This window comes from Macaca nemestrina, chromosome 10 (assembly GCF_043159975.1).
Source record: "Macaca nemestrina isolate mMacNem1 chromosome 10, mMacNem.hap1, whole genome shotgun sequence".
Lineage (NCBI taxonomy): Eukaryota > Metazoa > Chordata > Mammalia > Primates > Cercopithecidae > Macaca > Macaca nemestrina.
Window position 1 is genome coordinate 32,781,098 of NC_092134.1, and position 25,965 is coordinate 32,807,062.

Sequence of the window (25,965 nt, forward strand, 5' to 3'; positions counted from 1 at the left end):
CTCCCAAAGTGCTGGGATAACAGGCGTGAGCCACCACGCCCAGCCTACTTTAGTTATATTCACACTAAGTCATGAAATCCTTTAGCAATTGTAATCAACTTTTTAAAAAATTAATAGAATAAAAAGAGTACATTACACCTATTAAAGACATTTTCTGAAACTTTTGTTTCAGGTATATATTTTATATAGCAGTTGCAGGGTAAAATGTCTTTCTTATTGAGTGTCACAGTTACGGTTTAAAAGCTACTGATGTAGATACTTAAAATCCTATATAGTTTGAATTCTTATAGATTCATTTGTTCCAAAATTATTTTAAGACCAGTAATCACAAAGTATGAAATCACAACTTAATATGGAAAGTTTTATCAAAGCTAAAATTTATTTGGTGCATACTCCTATTGATACCAGGTATGTTCGCATATACCTTTTTCTTTCATGTGTAAAAACAACCATGTGAGGTATTTTACAGGTTAAAAAAAAAACAAAACTACTTCCTTATTCAGTGTAAAGGAGGCTTACAAGCATTCCAAAATAAAAACAAAAACCAGACAAGTACGTAGTCTATTTCCATTTCCTTTTATACATCCTCTATATATATCACACATTTTAGCAATAGGAGAATAGAGAACCAATTCAAACGCAAGGGAATCTTTTTTGTAGATTCTGTTGACAGATGCTCTTTAACCTAAATATTTTCTGCTCTAAGCATAAGGGACTTAACTGTTTTCAGTACGTGAAATAATTTTAAGGTGATCTAGTACTTTGAAAATTTCATTCACTTAAGAACACTTAAGCTTAAAAATAGCACTATTTTTCAGAGGCAATTTCTCAACAGAAAAAGGCAATGGTAACAGTTCAATTGATGGAAATGGTTGAAATAAAACACCTTTGAGAAAGTAGAAAAAAGATGTAGGAACAATTCTGTAAAAACATAGCACCATTACCTCAACGAATGAGCAAATTTTACATACTGTATTTTTTCAAATAACCTATTTTCATATTTAGTAGTTCAAGTTCCATAAGCTGTTATATTAAGCTTTCTTTCTGTTTAAGAGTTCAATGCTAACACCATGTTTTTTACAAAATAAAAAACAATTTCTCAATAAACAGTGACTACTAAATTGTTACAAAGAAAAATTCTTCAATACTTATTTTATCCCATATATAAGCTTTTTCCCAAAAGGTATATTAATATTGCATTACAAACAAGACAGCTAATCTGGTCAAGCTGTGAATATATTTGACAAAAACATTTGATCTTCCTACTGTTTTTCATTTATTGGATAAATTTCTTTAGCAATTCTATTAGTTCTTTTTCTAAAATCAAGTTAACCAAATACAGCCCATACAGAAATCAGATTTGAAAGCTGACTTCTATTTTTTAAAGTACCCTCTTAACTGAATGCTGCCAGCAATAACGTAATCAAATTACATTTTGTAATCAAGTGCTGTATATTACATATAGTATGTGTATATATTTTCAATGAATATCCATATAAAATGAATAAACTTAGTACCAGCATACTAAATTTAATATGATTTATTTTAAATGATTGCTGGTTCCAGATAATTAAAAACCATCAACTCTATGGCAGCAACTATAATACATATATAGTTCTTTGAAAGATGGTTTTAAAGTTATAAGAGTGGAATATTATTTTTTAAAATACAAATGACATTTATAGCAAAAGGCTCTGTGGTTGAATAATCAGCAAATTAAAGAAAAATATCAGAGAAAGGTTTTGAAAAATAAAGCGCGTTTCCTGTTAAGAGAATTGATTCTTTCCTTCCTAAAAATGTCTAATAGAAATTAAAATGTTTAAACAAAAGGTTCCTAAAATTCCTAGAAAAAAATTGAACTTCAGTAGCAGTAATTAATGAGGTCAGACTATCACGGCAAGCTGAATATTAATCTGTTGGTGGTCAGAAGATACAACTGCTCAATTTTTAGAGAAGTAAAGTTTATTACATTTGAAACAATACAGCATAAATCTCAAAAGTTTACTCATTAAATATAGTTTAATTCTTACAAATCTTCTTTTGAAAACACAGTTCATATATGTTGCAACCTCAGAAGTTTGAATTTGAAATTAAATATGAAGGTAGTAGTCAGGGAAGTCACATCAGAGTGCTTTGTCAAATATCCAAACAAATCAGCACATACCTCTTCTGTGATACAGGAGGAAAAAAGTGATTCTAAATATATCCAAGTGAATGCAGAAAAATACATTACTATTTGAGGCAGACCATGCTAAAATATAATTTACAATGATGAGTTTGCACTTAAGAAGGTTAATAACACATTTAAACCAATGAAATGAAGGTTAGGTTAAATTTTGTAGTATTTGCTCAGTCTCTGTACTAAACATTAGTTCATCTAAAAAGTAAGTTTGGAAAAAAGCAAATAACCTGATACTTCTCTTTATGCTTATCATTTTCTCACTGTCATCTTAAATGCAAACAAATCAATACAGGATAAAGATTTTTACATATTATAATGAAGACTAATGACTTGTAAAGGTAGACTGTGTACCATGTAGTACTTAACAGATGAGCTTGCAATGACCATCAACTCAATTTTTTAAATAACACCAAGATCCACAAGCCAAAATAAACATTTGATTAAAAAGTTCTGCTATTCAAGATAACTCAGTTGTCCTTTTTCTCTTTGAGATTGGGAAGGGCTGGGTCTTTAAAAACCTGAAGAGGAGTTGGTAAGAGGAAAAAAATCCTCAATGCTTTAAAAAAACTCAACTGGTTAGAAGTCCATACAACTACTATGCTGGCATGGACACAGATGTTTCCTGTCACATGTTCACTTTCCCATAGAAGTACTTCCTCCAAGCCAACTATATAAAGATGTAAATCAGCTCACCCATGATTGAAACTGAAATGATCCTTCAAAATAGAAGTAAGACACCTCACCCAAAAAGATCTTTTAAATCATTACTAGCTGAACTACTACTGGTCATAGTAGTTGGTGGCTGTGCAAAGTTCTGTGGATTAAAGAAAGGATTACCCTGCATACCAAAGGCAGATTGTCCTATCACGTTCATCTGTGTTCCCATTACTGAACTGCCCATAGCTGGAGAACCTTGAGGAGGTACAAACTGATTAAGCCACTGATTTGGTTTCTGTTGTGATAATTGGTTCATGCTAACTTTGGGTTTCTGAGGGCCAAAGAGATTATTAAGGGCAGACATATCTGTGGGTCTTTGTTGGCTCTGCTTCGCACCAGCAGGAGGAACACTCAAAGCATTGAAGTTTGGCAAAGTGGGAGGTGTTCCCAGAGTCATCTTGGTCACTCCAACTGTGCTTGGACTACTGTAGAAGTTCTGGTTTGTATTAACGGGCATGTTGAATCCTGAAGTCTGAAAGCCCATATTGGCATTTAGGCCATTTGTCAAATTTCTCTTTGTATTATCAGTTGGTGTAGAAAACATCATGCCAATGCCCATGGAAGGAATGGAAGTGAAAGTACTTGAAGCAGAAGATTTAGGGGTACTAACAGAAAGGCTGGTCAAAGATGACATATTATCCATCAATGTGTCTGTCAAGTCCTTAGTCTGAAAAATATGAGAGAATTACTTTATCTCTAAGAAATATAAAATACTTTATAATTAGTAAACATTTGACAGATTAAATCATAAAGGACAAGTTAGAATTAAGCTCAACGGTCTATACCAAATTAGCAAACTATATCCTGTAGGTCAAATACAGCCTGCCATGTGTTTTTGTATGGTTTTTACAGAGGAATATTTGCAATCGATTTGATGATGGGGAATACTAACTTTAAACTCCAATTAAGCAAAACGTTATCTCATCAAAAACAGAATCACATTCTTCTTATTCTATATTACAAAAAACACAGTAATTTTTTTACTATTATTTGTATAGTTTGAATTTCATCAAAATTTTATAGGAATTTGTTTCCACTATTCTTAAAAAAAGTACCTACAAAATATTCTCAATTTTGCCTCTTGGCCTGCAAAGATGTTTTTCTCAGACAAAATGTTGGTGACTAAGAGGTAACAAAAAAATAATTTAAAGAAAGCTTTTAAGACAAAGCTATCTTTGAAACCAGTAACAGTGTAAACTCTCTACAAGAAGGGCCCTTATTCACTGCCATAGCACCAATACCTGGAACAGTGCCTGGAACACAGGAGAAAACAAATACTAGCCAGGTCATGTAGGTACATCTTAAACCAAGTTACACATCTAACTACAATTGAAAAGACAAACATAGAAAATAACTTTAGCTCAAAAATACGTTAAGAGCATGAATATAATATTCTGATCACTTCAGAGTGAACAGAGTTGAATGAGCACTATGAGTCCTAATCCTATTCCTCTAGCTTCTTCTTTGTTGGTAACAAGCATTGTCACAAAACACAGTACATTAGGCAGGTTATAGCAGAGTTGGAGAATCGTTTATGCCCATACTTCTTAGAAACCACATATTAAGGTATTATTTGAGATACATTTTTATACAAATACAAGTAGACTAAGTTCTATACCACCTTACTCCTTAACAGTAGTATTCTTGAAATTATGCAAAAGAAACGAACTCTGACCTGTTTAACAGTAGCAACAGGTGTGTGCACTTGGGGTTTAAGAGGCTGCTGGCTTTTCAACTTCTGTGCCTGCTCTTGTTCTTTTGCTAATTTTTGTTTTTCTTCAAGTGTAAGTGATGCCTTAAAACAAAATAAAGCAAAAAATCAACTGGCAATTTCTTAAGTCCATTTGTAAAACAAAAGTTATCTCTTCAGGTAAAGGACATCTTACTACTTCACTGAAAAGCAAACTACTCTTGTCTTGGTGATTGTCACAGTAAGTTGTATTTCAAATCACTATATAATCTAACTTTAGATAAAAACTCACAGGATCTGTGCAAAAATATTTCCAGTATGAAAATAATAATTATTTTTAAACTATTCATTAGAATCACCCTTTTCCAGACAATAACAATATGATTTAGTGATTTCATTCTTGAAAATTGGGAAATCTTTTTAAACTCTAATCTATCTCACCCCAAGAATATTTTAGGAACTCACAAAAAGCGAAGAAAGAATGAAACAACATACGGTTCTTTCACTGCCCTGATGTCTACAGCAAATTCAATGTCTTGGCTTTTACCAACTTTGCTAAACTAAAAGCTCACAATGTTCTCTTATAATTTTGTAAATTACTATGTCCAGTAGTCCTTTGGCTTTACACATACAGGTATTCACATTTATGAATGAATAGAAGAATGCCCTCAGCAGAAGTCACAAACTGACTTACAGTTTTTTTACTGGATGCTAACCAAGAGGAAAGTATCCTATTATAGTTTAATATTCAAAATCAGAGGGGGAGCAAAATTTTAGCAAGAAATAGAGAAGAAAAAAATGTGCTCAGATTTTTTATCTACTTATGAGATGGAATCAGATCTATTTTGAAAATCCTCTTTAAAATATTGTTGGTCTGCCATTAGTAAGTAATGTATACATCATGTACCCCTGCTGGAATAAACCAAGAAGGGTACATCATCACTTCTGTAGTATGCCTGTCAAAAATGTACAACTTTAATCCAATTATGAGAAAACACGAGACAAACTCAAGTTGATGGCCATGCTACCAAACAGCTGACCAGTACTCTGTGAAAGTGTCAAAGTGAAAATCTGATGGACTATAAAATTTGACACCATGAAATGACAGAAGATGAGGTTGCTAGGCTCAAAAAGAATGGAAAGAGTTTGGAACTCAAACTGTTGGGAATGTAGTGAGTGGGAGAGAAATTAAAATACTGATGAGCAACAATCAGAGACAGCCTAAGGTAGCTGGACAGCACAAATCTATAGTAGAAGCCATCAACACAGGAGGAGAAGCAGGGAAGACAGACAGTGAGATTCACCAAGGAGTGTGACTGGCAAAGTACAAGAGAAAGGACAAAGGAGACAAGGAGTCTATAAATATTACCTTGCAGCAAGTCAAGTAATAATGGAAGCTAAAAATCTTAAGTACATTTATTTTCAAAATGGGTTAGGGTTATGTTTAACTGATAAAGGAATTTCAGAAAGATAATTACAAATGTTTCTTGTTAAGCTGCTGAACACCATTTCCCAACAAAAATCTGTGGTTTACAGGAAGTCCTGTAGTATAAATAAGAGGGCTGAAAGAACAATAAGGAAACTCACTCTTTTATGTTTATTCTGTAACCCGTCCTCTTTATTTTCAGACTCACTGCCAGTCAGAAGGTCTGCTCCAATGTTGTTAAAAACCTTGTCAATTTGCTGAAATAGAAAAATGTCAACAATTTAAATAAGTTCAATAAAAATGTGATTTTGTTGCTTAAAGATTAAAAGCCCTCCAAATGAAGCACTTTCTACAAAACTTAAGTATCTTCTTACCTGATTCCCAGTATTTGTAACTTTTGCCTCCTCAGAAACATTCATTTGATTTCCTATGTCCAAAGATCTGTAGGAGAGTTGAATTATGACAAAACAACAAAAAAGAAATGTATAGTTTTAAATACTCATGCTAAAAATTATTTATCCACATGGAATTTATTAGACCCCAATTAAACTGTGGTTTCTTTCTTTAAGAAGAGTCATCTTTTCCATTGTTTTCTACTGTTAATGTTTGCTTGCCCCCAAAATAACATTTGTATGTAAGTCCATTTCTTAAACTCAACATTTGGGATTTACTGGAGAATTTATTCAAGGTGTCATAAAACCAGTCAAGCATGGCTCTTATCAAAGAGCTTAACATCTCACTGCAAGACAAGATATGATATGGGGAATTTAATGTGATTAAGTTCTGAGTCTGTACTAACATGAATGCTATAATCACTGTTACGTGAGCCAGATCTATGTCCTGAGAAACAGGTAAGATTTAGATAGAAGGAAGAAAAAGGAAGGGTTCATTTCCCAACTCAAATATAAATACTTGGTATTAAAAATTGATCTCTACCTATAATGCATTTTAAAAATTATTTCTCCAGATTTTTATGTTAACATAGTCAATCCATCAAAGACTACATACATACACACTATAGAATACTTCAAGCATACAAAGGGCTATTTCACCTACTTCTATACCATGTGTGTTTACTTTAAGTCTTCATCTTGTGGGCAGAAGCTAAAGAGTTTCTACTTGGGGACCTTGTTCATGATTTATATCAATTTTACTGATTTCTACATGTTTTTTGGTTCAGGATTAAACTTTAATAAGTACCCTAAATTCATGTGTTTTACTCTGGAGCAAAGAATACAGTGGGGCTTTGATTTTAATAAACTGGATTCAACAGTCAACGATTTCCATCTTTGCCTTCTTGTTTGAATACTAGTTTTCTGCAAATAATTTAGAAAATCCTCCCTAAAAATAAAAAGAGGTGAATGTTGTGATGCTAAATATGAAATGAATGTTCTATAAATGTTTCTGGGGCTAGAGAAAAGAGAATGAAAAAAAATCAAAACACTAGAAGTTCATAAATTTAAAAAATTTTCCTAAGTGGTGCTTTTAGTTTTCATCAACCTGAGTTTACAATGCTAGTGGCTATTGCTGACAAGGGATTTCTCAGAAACAGAACTTTATGTAGATAAAATGCTAAAATTATATCATATTAAACTTCTGTACTCAGAAGTGACACTAGATTTTTCAACCACATTGTATTTTAATTCAGTTCAACTTATTAATACTATGGTAAATTTTGAAATGTTTTACATACGGTCAAATTTAAATCCAGCAATTTTTCTATTCCATATTCCAGAAAATCAATCATAAGACAACTATAATCTCACTCCTGGACCACATATAATTCATGGGCAACCTACTTACTTCTGCTGTTCTTGCATTATATGAAGTTGCTCCAGTTTAGTCTTATGTTCAGACTCCAATCTATTAAGCATCTCTTTTATGACGGAAATGAAAGAATTGAACTGGTATAATGAGAAATTGATATGGTTACAATGTTTCAAGTTAGCAGCAAATGTAATCAATTAAGATAATTCATTAAGTTAATCATAATATTCTCAATTTTTACCAGTAGAATAGGATCCAGTCACCACACTGATATTCACTAAGAATGATACATTTAAATTTGGGATATCATAGCAAGCTTTTATAATATCTTTGTATAGTGATGATATGATAGTTGATGAGGCTTTTAAGTTCCAGAAAATATGTCTCAATAATGAGTTTTATATCCTGAGTTGTTTAATTGCTATTATTCAGGGGCCTTGTATAAATTCACCCGTAGCAGTTATATATTGATCTTCTGGGATAATTCAAAATTAAACATCTGAATTTGTGCCGAACTAGAAATAATCTATTTAATATGCATAGAAAATTCCTGCTTATTCAGATTGCAATGACATATCTGGCCAAAATAAACCTTGTTTTCTGACAGTCGAAATATTAAATGTACATAATCCAACTTTCAAATAATTAAATTTCATAAAGCATACCTCGCACTATGTCTTAATACAGTTTAAGCTTTGGCTAACTTTGGTCAACTGCTGATCATTCATCCCTATGGTACTTCAGGATCATCATAAACAACTTATTTGAATAACACCATATGTTACAGGAAGAATCTAGAAATGGCTCTCCTCCTTTCCCCAAATCTTATAATTACATCTTTGTGTTGAGTGTTTATACATACACTATTTTATTAATCCTCACAACTCTTCAAAGTAGGTTCACTAATATTTCTAATCTACAAATGAGGAAACTCAGGCTCAATGAGAGGTAAAGCAACTCAGAGATGCTAAAGAGCTCATATGGCAGAGTTAGAATTCATCCCAAGCCTGGTTCCAAAGTCTGCACCCTTTTCTACTACATTACACTGCCTTTCACCATGCTGTATCGGCAGCAGCTTCTTCGTCTTATGAGAAAGTCAAAAGGCATGTTTCCAAAGCAGTTTACTATGACTGACTTTCCACTGATTACGGTTCCTAAAACTTTTTATTGAAGTATAATATACTAACAGAAAAGTATACATGTTAAAGTGCACAAAAAAAAAAAAATCACAATTCACACAAATTGAACACATCCAATGTAACTAGTAGCCAGATAAAGAAACAACATTGGTCCAGGCACATGGCTCACACCTAGTAGTCCCAGCACTTTGGGGATCCAAGGCAGGAAGATCACTTGAGCCCAGGAGTTTGAGACCAGCCTGGGCAACATGGAGAGACCACGTCTCTACAAAAAATACAACAATTAGCCAGGAGTGGTGGTACATGCCTGTAGTCCTAGCTATTCGGGAGGCGGAGGTGGGAGGATCACTTGAGCCCAGGAGGTCAAGGATGCAGTGAGCTGAGATTGTGCCTCACGCCTGTAATCCCAGCTATTCGGGAGGGTAAGGCATGAGAATTGCTTGAACCCAGGAGGCGGAGGTTGCAATGAGGTGAGACTGCACCACTGCACTCCAGCCTGAGTGACAAAATGAGACTCCACCTCAAAAAAAAAAAAAAAATTAAAACCAAGGAACTAATTTTCAGAGACTTACCCTATTACTTCAAAAGAAATGTTTGTTCTGATTAGTTTTATAAATTTCTCTGCCTCCCAAAACTCTGCTCGCTCAGCACTCTCCCCAATGCCAAAAGCTCTCAACTTCCAGCTTTCTGCTTCCCTCACTGCTGTAATTCACTTTCGGTTCTAAATCCTCCCTGCCTATCCATCTCTGATGCTCTCAGTTAAACAGTAACCCAACTCAGGCTTTTCCATTATATTTCAATAAATACTAGTTCTGTTGTGAATAAAAATGACCCGTCTACTCTATACTTCAATTTTCTCTCAATTCAATATATATTTTTGGTTCTGTCATTGCACTAAGTGCTGGGGCTATAATGAAGAATAAGCTCTAATAATCTTTGAGGAATTTCTAATCTTCAGGAAGAATCAGTCACATAAGAACACAACTGTGACAAACAGCGATAGAGGTATGCAGAGAGACAATTCCACAATATTCTTTGGACACATTATTCCTTAGCTCAAACATTTACCACACCTTGAAAGTTCAAATACCTAAACCAGACAGATTTTTAAGTCTACCTATTCTAGTCTCAATGTACCTTTCTCATTCTCCTACTGTATTATATATATCTCCCCAACCAAATTGAATTATTTCTTCTAAGTGGTATATAGACTCTTAAAATGGTCCCCAATTATCTCTTCCTCCTGCCATTCATGCCCTTGTGGAATCCCCTATCTTTGAGTGTGGGCTGAACCTGTGACTTGCTTCTAAAGCAACAGACTATGGCACAGGTGATGGGATATCACTTCCTTGATTACAAGAGACTGTAATTTCAGTCTTGCTAGCAGACTCTCTCTTGCAGGCTTTGATGAAACAAGTTGCCATGTTGGAAAGGCCCATGTGGCTAGGAACTGACAGTGGCATCCAGCTAATAGCTAAGAATGGAGGCCCTAAGCACAACAGCCCAAAAGGAACCGAAGCTTGCCAACAACCATGTAAGTGCACTTAGAAGCAGATTACTCTGTAGCTGGGCCTTGAATGAGCCCCAAGTTCTTGACTATAGACAGCACTGTGAGAAACCCTGAGCAGGGAATCCAACTATGCCATGTCCTGGCCCGACCCACAGAAGCTGTGAGATAATAAATGTGTGTTGCTTTAAACCCCTAAGTTTGTGGTGATTTGTTCTGTAGCAATCAATAAATAATGAATATACTCCCCAAACACATTCTATAACTTTATTCTTCATTTATGTCAATTTCCCAGCCCTAGATTTAAAGTAGTCCCAAATCCTACATATTTTTCAACATCCTGCTCATTTACTATTTACCAATGAAGTCACCCCACAAACTTTCTTCATTTAGTTCTGTGGCATATTTTACCCCCACCTTTTTTTTTTAACCAAACTTTATAATATATTTATATATCTAATGCCAAGAAAACAGTAAGCTGAATAAAATGAATAAAGCACAAAAATACTCCTACCTGATTAAGATTAAGGTTGTTTTCAATACTCAGGGGAATAAGATGAGGCAATACTTTTCCGGCCAGCTGCTCTTTGGTGATTCCCAACTTCTTATGAGTAAAAGTACATTTGTAAATACCTGATAGAAAAGAATGTGACAAATTTCCTAAGTTAACACCATCAATTCATAGAAATCATGAAAATAATATATGTGTATGAAATCCCTTGATAATCTGTGTAGTACAAATTTTTCCCAATCAATGCCTAGAATAATGATGTTCTTACATATGAATCAGAATGATTTCAACCTTTATCATCAGGCCAGATTTAAACACCATGACATATTTATCCTGTGTTCTTTTGGTTTAGAAGCACAATAAATGACAGCATAACATTAGAAGCTTATCAGAACCACGTTCAATTCTTATTGTGCAGCAGTAAAGTTACAGAATGGTCTTTTATTCTGAAACATCTAAATACGTACTTCAGAAATCATACTCAAGGCATCTATTTTAAAGGGTGTAAGTATAGGTACAGTCAAAATATAAGTCCTACACCTTTATCCACTTCTTCAGCAAATCAAACTCAACATGTCTGAAATTTAATAACTGAATTCAACTCCACAAATTCCTTCCCTATTGTCTCACCTATTTACTCAATCTTCAATACTCCACTTGTTACATCTATCCACAAAGTCTTCATTTGGTAAACTGAGTACATTTCCTCCTCATTCTCTGAATGCCTTTGAGTTCTAAGTGTTTTGTACATAATCCAAAGCTTTGTGAAATACCATCCGCCACTATTCTGTTAATGTGCACATGACTTATATACCCAAAGGGTAACTTTATTGGGCACTGACTAAATGCTTATTTGCTGAGCACTGTTTGTTACTTTCCCTTTGTTTCAGTGAAGCCTCACAAGAATCCTAAAATGACGTTAGTCTCATCCTCATTGGATAAACTTTTCAAAGTCATCTCAGGAACTGACAGAGCCAGGATTAGAGCCAGGGCTTGAATTTCTACTACGCCAAACTCCTGCTCAAAAAGACTTTTTTTTTTTTTTTTTTTTGAGACAGGGTCTTGCCCTGTTGCTCATGCTGGAATGCAGGGACACGATAATGGTTCCCTGCAGCCTCAACCTCCCTGGCTCGTGTGATTCTCCCACCTCAGCCTCCCAAGTAGCTGGGACTACAGGCACATGCTACCACACCCAGCTAATTATTTGATTTCCAGTAGAAACGGGGTTTTGCCATGTTGCTCAGGCTAGTCTTGAACTCTTGGGCTCAAGTGATCTGCCCACCTCAGCCTCCCAAAGTGCTGGGAATACAGGTGTCAGCCACTGCACCCAGCCAAGACCATGCAATATCCCTAGAGTACCTTCTATGTCTACAGAGGTCCACAATAAATACCTCTTAACCATTCCCACAAATACTTACTGAGCAGTTTCTACAGGCCAAGCACTACATTAGGTGTTAAGAATACATGGATGAATAATATAGTTTTTCTTAAATATTAACAAAGAACCAGGCCGGGCACGATGGCTCATGCCTGTAATCCCAACACTTTGGGAGGTCGAGGCAGGCAGATCACAAGGTCAGGAGTTCAAGACCAGCCTGGCCAAGATGATGAAACCCTGTCTCTACAAAAAATACAAAAAAATTAGCCAGGTATGGTGGCAGGTGTCTGTAATCGCAGCTACTCAGGAGGCTGAGGCAGAGAATTGCTTGAACTCAGGAGGCGGAGGTTGCAGTGAGCCGAGATGGCACCAATGCACTCCAGCCTGGGTGATAGAGCGAGACTCCATCTCAAAAAAAAAAAAAAAAAAAAATTAACAACCTTTAATTAAATAAAAATGAACTTGTTAATGTTTTAGTGACTCTATAGCTATGCCTGTTATAGTGCAGCAGACCCCTGGCATTTCCAGATTGGACTTTCATAACTTTAACTATATATAAATGATTTCAGAGTTTCTTAGTAATTTGTAATTATGCTGACAGCACAGAATGTCCTATAAGGTTAACATGCTTCATCAGCATGTCAGCCACAAAATATATTAGAAAACCAGCTCCTACCACTTATCACTTGCATGATCTTGAATCACTTATTTCACATCTCTGAGCCTCAGTTTCCTTGTAAAATAGAAACAATAGTACCTATTTCATTGAATTTGGGGAAGAATAAAATAAGGTAATGCAGAGAAAATACTTTGCCTCTTACAAACTGAGTATCAAATAAACCTCAGGTATTACTACTAAGATCAGTATCAGCATTTCTAGTAGCTTTGTTTGCCTCTCTCACTTTGCACCACTTTGCGGGGAAAACGACACGCTATCACGATATTTGTAAAGCTAGAATTCTTAAACATCTTATTTCTTTATAAATATCAAGATTCTACTGCTTTTGCTAAACTTAAAGAGAAAAGGTGTATTATGACATTTATCTCATCATTCTTCAATTATGAAATGCTGTATACACGAAAGGAGAGTATAATGGTTTTATAGATTGGAAAATTTATTTGCATGATAAAACAGCATCAAATGACATTAAATTTTCAGCTACCTAAAATTCCCATGAGGACCGCAGGTTCCTTGGATGGAATTTGTTGTAAGAAGGGTAGGATATCATCAAGTACAAACCACTTATCCAAGTATTCCAAAATCTTTCCTAAGCACACTAATGAATTTACACGAACCTATTAAAAAAGGTAAATTGCATTAGTCATTTAAAGTTTTCAAAATCTAGAACAAAATATTTAACTGCAAACTTAATCTTCATATAAAAATGTTAAAGTCTCAAGAATAAAAGTAGATTTAGAAGCTCTCATTCTTTATTAACATAGGAAATTCACTTATTTACTAATTTTCCTGGTTTGTCTCACAATTTATGACTGCTTTACCAGGTCACCAGTGAGATAAAGACAAGGAATGACTACAATTTTGTAACATTTTAAAGTGATCAGGATTTGAGAAACTTTTACTACATATGTGTTACTATCATAAGAACACTCCTTTGGGGACATTTGAATAATAAAAAGGACTACATTCTTTGCACCAAGTGATCAAGTTCACCCACATTCCAGTATTTTACTCTAAGTTAGGTTCAGTTCATTCTTAAACTAAATATTTTAACATGTGAAGGTATTCATATATTTGTTTTCTATTTCTAAATACAGTTATTAAGACCTCTTATTTAGAAGCTTTTATCAAAATTCCATATTCACTTGACTATTTGATAAATACATCATACCCTACTTCTATTTAGAATTTCTTAAGATAGAATATCTTTAAGTCAGGACCATAGTATTAATAGAACTCCAGTTTTCAAAAAAAAGTTAAACAAGAAAGGCAGAAAATAATTTTGTTGGCTAAAAAAGCACCATAGTTCTACAGGAGAAATGGGGAAAATTTTCCATTTCTAAAAAATAGCATACAATTGTTTTCTGAAATTCAAACACAAGAGATATTATAAGTTCAAAAAGGTATCTGAATGCTCTACTTGTACTCATAATCAGTTTTATAAAAGGAACAGCTGCATTCTACTGAGATATATATATATATTAAGCAAAACTGAAAATACTTATTTACTTTTATGATATATAAAATATTAGTCATGTAAGTAATGAATAAATATAGCTCTTGGAGCATTTTACCTAACTCTGTACAATTTTTAAAAATTTTATTTTCAAGGAAGAGTATTAAGATACAATTCGAACTCATGATTCAGGAATTTCCTAATTAGAATTTTAAACTTTTAGAGATACAGGACTATGAATACAATTTAGGAATTCCTATTTGCCACTCTGAAGGTAGGCAGAAGCACTGAAAGTGCTATCCAAAATCCACTTAAAAGGTGACATATAAAATATAAATCCATTCCTAGTTACTGTTCTAAATATAATTACATTCATTACAACTTCTTGTAAACAACATGCCTTAAGGACCAGTTGGCGTCTTTAAAAGAAACATAAATATCACTGGGCAGCAATTCACATCATTTAAGTATCCATGCTTCTTCCCATTTCTACATACCCCTGCATATGCTCAGAACTGAACTAGAACAGGTACTCTTGTTTTGTTTTGGTTTTGGAATTTTTTTTTTGCTTTTTGGGAGGTGGGGGTGCTTGCTCTGACACCTAGACTGGAAGGCAGCGGCACAATCACAGCTCCTTGCAGCCTCAACCTCTTGGTCTCAAGTGATCCTCCCGCCATGCCACCACACCTAGCTAAATTTTTTTATTTTTAGTAGAGACAAGGTCTCGCTGTGTTGCTCAGGCTGGTCTTGAACTCCTGAGCTCGGGATTCCCCCGCCTCAGCCTCCCAAAGTGTTGGGATTAAAGGCATGAGCCACCATGTCTGGCCTACAACATGTACTTTGAGAAAATGTATGTTAAAATAAATTTATGCTGCCATAAAATAAGGTATATAGTATGATTATAACATCTTCTAAAGGGCATTTTGAAAACTAAATGTTAAGCTGTATATTACTACCATCTATTTTGAAAATTCAATCATAAAATTGAGAATTTCAAAGAAAACAGCTGTTTTTAATGATGGTGAAAAGACTCAGAGGGGCACAGTGACTTTTCAAGGTCACAGGGGTTGTTAGTAACGAAGTGAGAATGAGAACTAAAGCTTCTTGACTTTATTTCATTTCACGCCTGTTTGTTTCAGTAATGATTTGTTTTTCTACTTTGATGTTACATTTTCCATTTCAAAGCCTTTCGACCAAGAAACATGAACTAAAATAGATTCAATGGCTATAAGATAAAATCATATCATTCAAATTGCTTTTGCCTATAATTTTATTAAGCTGTTTATTTTTATTTAAATTCACATTCCATCAGATAAAGATAGGATCTCCAGAGAACTAGCTTTACAAAATGCAAATTTAATAATATGCCCATTATCAAAAATCAATATAAAGAACTGGTTAGGCAAAAGAGAACATTTCTCCTCTTTAAAGCTGCTATTTTGAAGACAGCATTCAAAATTACTTCTATAAAGAAATATCAATGTGATAAACTATTATATTTAGTGTTAGAGAAAAGGTTGGGGACATTTATTGCTTTCAATATGAGATAATGAAAACTCTGTTATCAATTCTACCTTCCTTGACTAACAAGTAACTGAATGAACACGGTGAAACCCCATCTCTACTAAAAATACAAAAAATTAGCCGGGTGTGCTGGCGGGCGCCAGTAGTCCCAGCTACTCGGGAGGCTGTGGCAGGAGAATGGCATGAACCCAGGAGGCGGAGCTTGCAGTGAACTGAGATTGCGCCTCTGCTCTCCAGTCTGGGTGACAGAGTGAGACTCCGTCCCCCCTCCCAAAAAAAAAAAAAAAAATTTTGTATTCAAAGAAGGCAACTATTCCCTTGGTCTACATTTTTTAGTACAACTGTTTCTCCTACTTGTATTCATATTAACTTATTGCTTTATTGTACTCTACTTTTTTAAAAAGTAAGCAAGTCAGTGAGAAATAAGAAATTTAGAGACCAATAACTAAAAATAAAGGTTATTTATAAAAGGAAACTATTCAACAAGTTTTTAGGCTTAGATACCAAGTTAAACTCTCATATTTTTAAACTAACAACAAAATAAAGTGAGTTAAAGCAGAAAAGGATTAAGAAAAAAATAATCACCCAACTTTTTTACTGAAGCACTCAAAGTAAAGGGACAGCAAGTAAGGTTAGGAATGCAATATTATAAATTATGTATCAAATAAAACAGCTCATTTTTATAGTACTATATACAGGTTATCTACAGCCAAGATGAAATACATCAGAATTCTATAAAAGGGTTATTAAGCAATAAGAAAATAATTTAAAGCACTGACAAGTGAAAGAAAAACAAAAATTAATATGCAATTACTTACAGCAAGGGAAGACGTTTGTAGACAGGCATTTTTAATTCTTGGTATCAAAGCATTTTTCATGGATGGGTAGTCTATAAGATTTGCAAAGGTTGGAATGATGTTTAGACAGAGCTCCTATCAAGAAAATGAACTGAATCAATATTAGGGAAAGACTCATCTTTTCTCTCAGATATTATAAAGTTTTGCATTTGCATGGCAAAACTGTCATATAGTTTGAAATAAATTTTCATATGTATTATTTGGTCCTTTCAATAACTCTTTGAAAAATGGATGTATAGTTATAATCACTTTTCAGTTTTACAGCTGAGAAAAAAAGCTCAGAAGACATTACTCAAAGTCATACTAGGTCATAATAACTAGTGCATAATACCCAAACTCCCTGATCTCATTCCTAATCTCTTTCTTTGATAACACAAGTTCTCATTTATGTTTAAATAACAAGAACACATAAGTTTTGCTATCTTTCATAACAAGAGAAAATCAAGTATGAAATCATGTAAAAATACTCCTCTCAAGTAATTCTCTTAGCTGTTATATATATATCCATATGATAAAATACAAACACTTTTAAAAAAAATACATTGAAAAGAGTGTTTAAATTTTTTTTTTTCTTGAGACAGGACCTTGCTGTGTCACCTAGGCTGGAGTGCAGTGATGCAATCATAGCTCACTGCAGCATCAGCCTCCCAGGATTGTGCGATGCTCTGGCCTCAGCCTCCTGAGTAGCTGCGACTGCAGGTACATGCCGCCACGCTCAGCTAATTATTATTATTATTATAATTTTTTTTTTTTTTGAGATGGAGTTTTGCTCTTGTTGCCCAGGCTGGAGTGTAGTGACATGAACTTGGCTCACTGAATCCTCCACCTCCTGGGTTCAAGCGATTCTCCTGCCTCAGCCTTTCGAGTATCTGGGATTACAGGCACATGCCACCACACCCAGCTAACATTTTGTATTTTTAGTAGAGATGTGGTTTCACCATTTGGCCAGGCTGGTCTCGAACTCCTGACCTCAGGTGATCCACCTGCCTTGGTCCACACCCAGATAATTTTTCAATTTTTTGTAAAGACAAGGTCTCACTATGTTTCCCAGGCTGGTCTCAAATTCCTGAGCTCAAGCGATCCTCTCACCTCAGACTCCCAAAATGCTAAGATTACAGGCATGAACCAGAGTCTGGCCTTAAAAGAGTGTTTAATAATTTTGAGAAGAAAATTGAGGACACAGTATTATATAATTCCAAATTTTTTTTAATTTTCTTGTTTTTTTTTTGGGTGGGGGGAGTCTTGCTCTGTCACCCAGGGTGGAGTGCAGAGGCAAATTCATAGCTCACTGTAGCCTCCTAGGCTCAAGTGATCCTCCTCCCCAACTCAGCCTCCCAAGTAGCTGGCACTACAGGCATGCACCACCATGCCTGGTTAATTTTATCATCTTTTATTTTTGGTACAGACAGGGTCTCACTATGTTGCCCAGGCAGGTCTCAAACTCCTGGCTTCAAGGGATCCTCCCGCTTCAGTCTTCCAAAGTGCCAAAATTACAGGTGTGAGCTACTGCACCCAAGTTCTAAAATGTGTAGGTACCTGTGTCTATCTACAGGCTTACGAAAAAGACTAGAAAGCTATATCTGAAAATGTTAACCATAGTCATCTGTGAGAGCGAATTTTAATTTTTTTTTTTTTTGTATTTGTAAGTACTTCCAAATTCTGAAACTTAAAGCAAGCATAACTCAGAAATGGGGGAAAAAAAGATTTAAAACATTTTTGTTAACTAATGTGGTACCATAGTAGAAATGATAACTGGTAATTCTGGGAGTAACAGGAAAACGGAGGGAAGATTGGGGGCTAGCGAACTAAATGAGAAAATGAAAAGAAGAAGAAATGGCTTGAGAACTAACTGGCTAAAGTGCACACATCTCAGCTACGATATGAGAGACGATCCTTGTAGCAAAGCATAGGAGAAGGGATCACTGAGGAAAATGGAAGCACAAATGTGAATTAGGAAGGATACTACTGAAAATACCAGGCAAACTTCAAGACATCCATTTATAGTTAGATGGTAGAAATAAATTAACTACTATAAATCTGTTATCAGAACACTGGATATATTTTATTTGCTTTAACTTATTCTTAGGCTTCCAAAAGGCAAACGTAAGAGAGTTAATTGTTTGCATCCACTCAGAACTATTAATAATTAAGTGACTGATAAAATTTAAAAACGAGCCAGGCATGGTGGTGTGTGTTCCTGTGGTCCCTGCTACTAGGAAGGCTGAGGGAGGATCACTTGAGCCTGAGAGAGCATGGGAGGTCAAGGCCGCAGCAAGCTAAGATTGTGCCACTGCACTCAAGTCTGGGCCACTGCACTCAAGCCTGGGCAACACAGTGAAAGCGTGTCTCAAAAATTAATTAATTAATTGATTAATTAAGGACCACATTTGGGAGAAAAGAATAGGCAAGGTAAGCAGTCAGTGGGACACTACGTTCCTATATTCCCATAAGGAGCTTCCTTACAGAAGATCAGACTTTAAGACAGAGAGACAAAGACAGGCAGACTTATAGGAAAGGACCCCCTAACACCTGTATTATTAAAAAGCGACTTGGAAAGTGACATGCTATCCAATCAAACTCAGAGCAGGACGTTACAAAGAGGCAAATCTTAAATTCTGTCTAAATCACTTAGCTAACGTAGGGGAGAGCTCTCTCCCAAAGAGGAGACAGGATGAGGAACATTTATTTATTTATTTATTTATGAGACGGAGTCTCACTCTGTCGCCCAGGCTGGAGTGCAGTGGCACAATCTCAGCTCACTGCAACCTCTGCCTCTCGGGTTCAAGCGATTCTCCCTGCCTCAACCTCCTGAGTAGCTGGAATTATAGGTGCCTGCCACCACACCCAGCTAGTTTTTGTATTTTTTTTAGTAGAGACGGGGTTTCGCCATGTTGGCCAGGGTGGCCTCGAACTCCAGACCTCAGGTGATCCCCCTGCCTTGGCCTCCTAAACACTGGAATTACAGGCATGAGCCATGGCACCCAGCCCGGGATGAGGAACTTAGTAACAAGAGACTGAAAAACACAAAATCGAACCTCAAAGGAGTCTAATAAGCAAATTCTCAGAAACTTCTGCTTATTTTACACTTTATAATGGGTGGGTGGAGGTGAAGGTAACTTTGATGTCCATTTAAAAGGTAAATTAATTTTCAAAAATTGTGTCTGATATACATGTTTATAATGCCTCTTTTTAAGAACGCTACCTTTTGCAAACCATCTTCTACCTGTACAAATGTTTTCAGAACCATCTCTAGCCTCTTAAATATTTCTAATCAAACTTAACTTTAAAAACTTCAATTTAAAAATGAATTTCAGATGTTACTTTCTAGCCTACTATTTGCAAGAACCTTGAGGAAAAGATTTCTTATTTCTTGCTTTCTCTAGGATTCTCCTAATTGTTTAGATATGCTTTATCAACTAAACAGTGCTAATTTCGTGACTAAAGACTTACACTGAATGGTACCAGAAATGCTGGTTTCCCCAACCTGGCCAACATGGTGAAACCCTGTCTCTACTAAAAATACAAAAAAAATTAGCCAGGCATGGTAGCCCATGCATGCAATCCCAGGTACCTGGGAAGCTGAAGCACGAGAATTGCTTGAACCCAGGAGGCGGAGGTTGCAGTGAGCCAAGATTGCGCCACTGCACTCCAGCCTGGAAAACAAAAAAAGAAAGAAATGCTGGTTTCCAAAACTTAGCAAAGTTACAAAAGTCAATCTGAATTATATACTACTTCAATAAAATACTTGTTGACACTTACTGGCCAAACTAACTATAATGAAAAATGAATTTCATATCACTCAATCTTCCCCTCCCTCTTCTTTAATATCACTAAATATAAAACAAGCTTGGCTGCACAGAGCCTGTGGTAATGTTTTGTGAGGCTATAATTCACAATTTCTTTAGAAAGAACTAAGAAACAGAGGTAGACACACCTTCCCCACTCATCCATGTCATTTGGACAAAGGCAGCATACCCTCACCTTTAAGAAGGCAAATCTAATTATAAGGAAAAAAATGTTAACATCAACCTCACAGCCTTGAACAAGCGAAATAACTTAGCAGACAAAGACTGAATTAAGTCCAAAAAGTGACCTTAAATATGTAGTATTAGGTTCATATTAAGAATAAAAAGCTTTAGAGTAAATAACTTTTAAAAAATCCTATTTTATTAAAATGTCTATACTGGCAGAGACTATAAGCTTTTACTACGAAACCATCGTGCAGTGAGATGTTCTTAACATAAGTATGTATTTTCAAAGTGAAAAAACTAAATTACACTTTTAATAGTGATCTGGAATTTCTTTCAGACAAAGAATTCATAGAACCAAAATTTTAATCGCAAAGACTGCAAAACTAACAGTTTGGTAAAGTATATGGTGTTTTAAGATTGCCTTTGTGGAACAAAAGTATGACTATACATGCATTAAGAATGGTCACACCAAATTACTGTTTGCTTTTCCATCTACCTGCTGTACAAATTAACTTCACTGCAGAAGAAACAGCATCTCTACACAGAAAACTAAGTTACCAAGCATGAAGGAAAATTATGAGTATGGGAAAATACCTACTCAATGTTTTCATGAGCAAAAGGCACATGTGGCCAGGCATGGTGGCTCAGGCTTATAATCCCAGTACTTTGGGAGGCTGAGGCAGGAGGATTGCCTGAGGTCAGGAGTTCGAGACCAGCCTGGCCAAAATGGCGAAACCCTGTCTCTACTAAAAATACAAAAATTAGCCGGGTGTGGTGACAGGTGCCTGTAGTTCCAGCTACTAGGGAGGCTGAGGCAGGACAATCGCTTGGACCCACAAGGCAGAGGATGCAGTGAGCCGAGATTGTGCCACTGCACTCCAGCCTGGGTGACAGAGCAAGACTCTGTCTAAAAAAAAAAAAAAAAAAGAAAGAAAGAAAAGAAAAAGGCAAATGTATCTTTGGAATTTTTGTTCATAATTATCAGTTTACAAAGAAGCAGAAAGAAGAAGGTATACAATAATACAAACTACAATATATCAAATCTTCTTCCATAATAGTACATTTCTGATATATAAAAGCAACAAATCGACCTCATAATACAGGTATTATGTACACAGACTGATTACTTTTTTCACTTACAATACACTGATTCTTTAAATGAGTTAGGAGTAAATATATTTTAGTTACAGTGTATCGATAATGTGATTCAAAAGATAAATATATTTACTATTGAGTTACATATTTTATGATTTAACTCCAAAATGTACTTTATACCTCTTCTTCTGCTTTAAGAATCAAAATCATCATTAAAGAAAAACAAATCAAATACTGTACCTGGATCTGAATGGAAGGAGCTTCTAGTGCTCTGTAAACCATGGGTAGAACACTGTTCTTTATCTCATCAGGAGGGGTTTTGGTTAGTAGCAAATCCATTTTTTGTAGGAAAATTAACAAAATCTGTTTAGAAAACAGAAACAATGTATTAAAACCTGGAATCTTTAAGAGATTCAATATATGCCAAATGTAAAGCTTCTTCAAAAGAATAACTCATATATTTTGACACTCACCATGTTGCTAGCCTGAAGGCGTGGAAGACAAAAACATACAAATCAAGTCTCTTACATTTCTGGAGGCACAATATTTAACATCTGCTCTGAGTTTAAATGTTAATTAAATAAAGACTAATCTCCTCTCACATGTCTACAGTAATCTATCACTTGCCCACATGTACCAACTATCTGGAAAGCTACAGGGTGAAAAAAGCCAGTAAAGTGAGATATCCCAAAGAAGTAAATTCCATCACTCGGCTTCTACGAAGCTCAAGAGAAAAAGAGAAAGTATAGAACTGAGAAGGAGTGTAAGAAAAAATTCCAGACACCAGGTGCAGTGGCACATACCTGCAGTCCCAGCTATTTGGGAGGCTGAGACAGGGGAATTGATTGAGCCCAGAAGTTGAGTCCAGCCAAGGCAACATAGCAAGACCCTATCTCTTACAAAAAAATTTTAGAAAAAAATGTTTTTAAGTTGTCCCTGGTCATTCTTCCACATACCAAAATTATAAGGAACATACTGCCCCTTCTATTTATGCAGAAGTTAGTTCTGCCAAGACTCAGGGAAGAATATTCAGAAGGAAAAAAATTTTTTTTATTTTTTGAGACAGGGTCTCACTCACTCTGTCACCCAGGCTGGAGTGCAGTGGCGCAACCATAGCTTACCACAGCCTTGACCTCTCAGGGCTCAGGTGATCCTCCCACCTCAGCCTCCTAAGTAGCTGGGACCACAGGCAGGCACCCGGCTTATTTCTGTATTTGTTTGTAGAGACAGGGTTTCACCAGGTTGCCCAGACTGGTCTTGAACTCCTGAGCTCAAGCAATCTGCCTGCTTTGGCATGCCAAAGAACTGGGATTACAGGCGTGAGCCACTGCACCTGGCCCAAAAGGTATTTTTAACTGGACAACTAAGAGAAAAAAGAATGGAGACAAATAAGAATTCAGATTATAGGTTCCTTAGGGTACTATCTGGACTGATGCATAGCTTAGGAAACAGTGGCTCCACCAACATTCCCAGATGACACCTTGACCATTTGGGGGAATCCTGCTTCAAAGGCTACCACTCCCTCACTTGTTCTTTCCCTAATCCACAGAAACTCTCGCCTTACCACCATATACTTGCTTCTGTTCCCCTCCTTTCAAGGGAAGGACTACAAAGAATCATAAAACCATTAAATCAGATAGTTGATATATAACTAATAAGCTATTATTATACAGTGGTACAAACATGTAACAATATCTGCTATGTGCCAGAAAATTTCATTTAATCTCAACAATCCTTTTCATTGCAGAAATGAGGAAATAGAAGCTTTAAGATGGTAACGACGCAAGTCATACTTCAAGTAAGGAGATAAAGAAGCCACAGTTCAACCCAGGTATGTGACCCTACTGCTCTTAAATCCAACATTACCTTGAATGTAGCAAATATACATCATGTACATGAGAGACTGATTACTTTTTTCACTTACAATACACACACACATTATTTCCACGGTGCTGTAAGCATTTTCCTATTCTACTGGAAGTAGTTATTAGCAATAAAATGGAGAGAAACAACTGGCAAAAAGCACCTACATATTAAAGACTTAAATAACAAAATAATCAAAAATACTTCTAATACTTCAAAGTGCAAGAGAAAAACAAGTATTTATTTTCCTAAACCTGTAACTTTCTACAAAGTATATATATAGTACACAAAGAACAGTGTAACACATGCAAAATTTCATTGCAGTTTATTTTCTGAGATGGTAACTTACGGGGAGCTATAGACGTTTAACTGCAAAGCTTAATCATAATTTTAAAAATAGTTTGCCTTGAACATGTACTAATGGAAAAGAAAGTCTCGTACACTTACCTCAGTTTTTTTTAAGTCATATATTCATTCCTTTTGTTTTCAGTGATAGTCACCATCATAAGTAACAGTAGATAAAATACACAAAAATATCTATAACATACCTGGATTGGCTCCTGCTGCTTAAACACAGGGCCAAGTTCAGGTAGAATTAATTTGACATATTCTTCTTTGGTGCATTCCTCAGCAATCAGTAGAACATTGGGCAAAACAAAAGGTACCATGTCAGGGTTTACAAATTCTGAAGTCAAACAAGGCAAAATTCTCTGCACAATGACACGCTGAAAGGCAAAAATGTTTTTTTATAAAAAAATAAAATTTATTTCAGGTTTTTAGTCTTAATTAACACTACAGTCTGAAACCTCTGATTTCTTTAGGTAAGGTGACTGTACAATTTATGATGGAAACTGGTATATTTTGAGAGTACAATGGGATGTTATTGCTAATTATGCAAGGATAAATAGCATAAACTGGAAAGGTCATGAGTAAAAGGGGACACACAGTCACCCTACCTGTAGGAAACCTTCCCTAATTAGTATTCACGGCTATGTTTGTTTCCCTCTTAATTCCTTCATTACTTATGATTCATACCACACAACATAAACACTATCATGTACTGTTAACTGTTTCACATGTTAACCCTAGCTACACTTACTATAAGGGCGTGAAAGCAGGGACAATATTTTATGCCTCCTCTTTACTCTCCATAGCATCTAAGTAAAGGGTCAGACAAATAGTAGGTAACCAATGAATATCTGACAGATTAAACACTGGAAATGTTTTTACAACCAGGAATTATTAGTATTCCAACCAGTATTCCTCTTCAGCATTCACCAACATTTTAAAAACTGTACTACACTCATCATTCAATAAGTCAGAAAAGGAGTAAAGGAATTGGAAAGGCTTACATCAACAGAGGTACCCCTTTAATTGCTGGTGAGACAGTGAACTCCACATGATAGCTTGTGGACTCTTCTTCTGACCTTTAATATCCAACTGCTGCCTCTGCCTAGTTAGTATCCTTCTTAATTTTTTATTCTATTTATTTTTGGACCATGCAAAAAAAGGTCCATTGAACTTTTGGCTTCAGTCGGCAGTGTTTTATAGTCATTTATGTACCTCAGGCAAAGTTACACTATTTCCTTGGAAGAGTTATGGTAGTAAGTCAAAATAAACATTAAACTTCTAAAATCCTGGTTATTAATAAGAAACTATCAACAACAAACCTTGGGCAGTTTTGGTAGAACCTTTGGCAGTCCTTTGAAAAACTGTGATTTCTGAAGATTATCTCTTTGGAATAAGGTATCAAAATATTGCAGTGTTACTGCACCAACATCATCAAAGAAGGGAATCTAAAAAAAAAAAAAAGGAAATAAAGTATTTTGATAAATGTTAAGTTGAAAGTACTTCTCTCATCTGAAACTGTCACAATATGGTTAAAAAAAAAATCAGAAACATTTAGCAAAATGCTGAGGATCACCTTAGATATTCTAATTATAAAACTCTGAATAAGAAAATAAATTATTTTTAAAATTCAAATCTTTGGAATCTGTACCTGCGAAATGGCTGGGTAAAAACTTTTTTACGTAAGTCTAAAATATTGAAAGATTAAATAAAATAACTTGAAGGCATAAAAATACCAGTTATTAGTTAAAATCCATGGTTGGCCTGGGCACGGTGGCTCACGCCTATAATCCCAGCACTTTGGGAGGCCGAGGCGGTGGATCACCCGAGGTCAGGAGTTTGAGACCAGCCTGGC

The 25,965-nt window shown here is 35.4% G+C and overlaps 1 protein-coding gene across 2 annotated transcripts in view; it reads right to left on the bottom strand.

Annotated features, from left to right (window-relative positions):
* Window positions 1-914: 914 nt before the first annotated feature.
* The window catches only part of LOC105493849 (SCY1 like pseudokinase 2), a 71,588-nt gene continuing 46,537 nt past the window's right edge, over window positions 915-25,965 (bottom strand). For both annotated transcript variants that reach the window (XM_011761804.3, XM_071071261.1), the window contains exons 8-18: window positions 25,433-25,558; window positions 24,311-24,487; window positions 22,140-22,262; window positions 16,795-16,908; window positions 13,481-13,613; window positions 10,943-11,061; window positions 7,819-7,919; window positions 6,390-6,456; window positions 6,177-6,272; window positions 4,575-4,694; window positions 915-3,566 (exon numbers count right to left, since the gene is read on the bottom strand). In XM_011761804.3, the coding sequence (XP_011760106.2) occupies window positions 2,922-3,566; window positions 4,575-4,694; window positions 6,177-6,272; window positions 6,390-6,456; window positions 7,819-7,919; window positions 10,943-11,061; window positions 13,481-13,613; window positions 16,795-16,908; window positions 22,140-22,262; window positions 24,311-24,487; window positions 25,433-25,558 (1,821 nt within the window). In that variant the 3' untranslated portion in view covers window positions 915-2,921. The remainder of the gene's footprint in view (window positions 3,567-4,574; window positions 4,695-6,176; window positions 6,273-6,389; window positions 6,457-7,818; window positions 7,920-10,942; window positions 11,062-13,480; window positions 13,614-16,794; window positions 16,909-22,139; window positions 22,263-24,310; window positions 24,488-25,432; window positions 25,559-25,965) is intronic.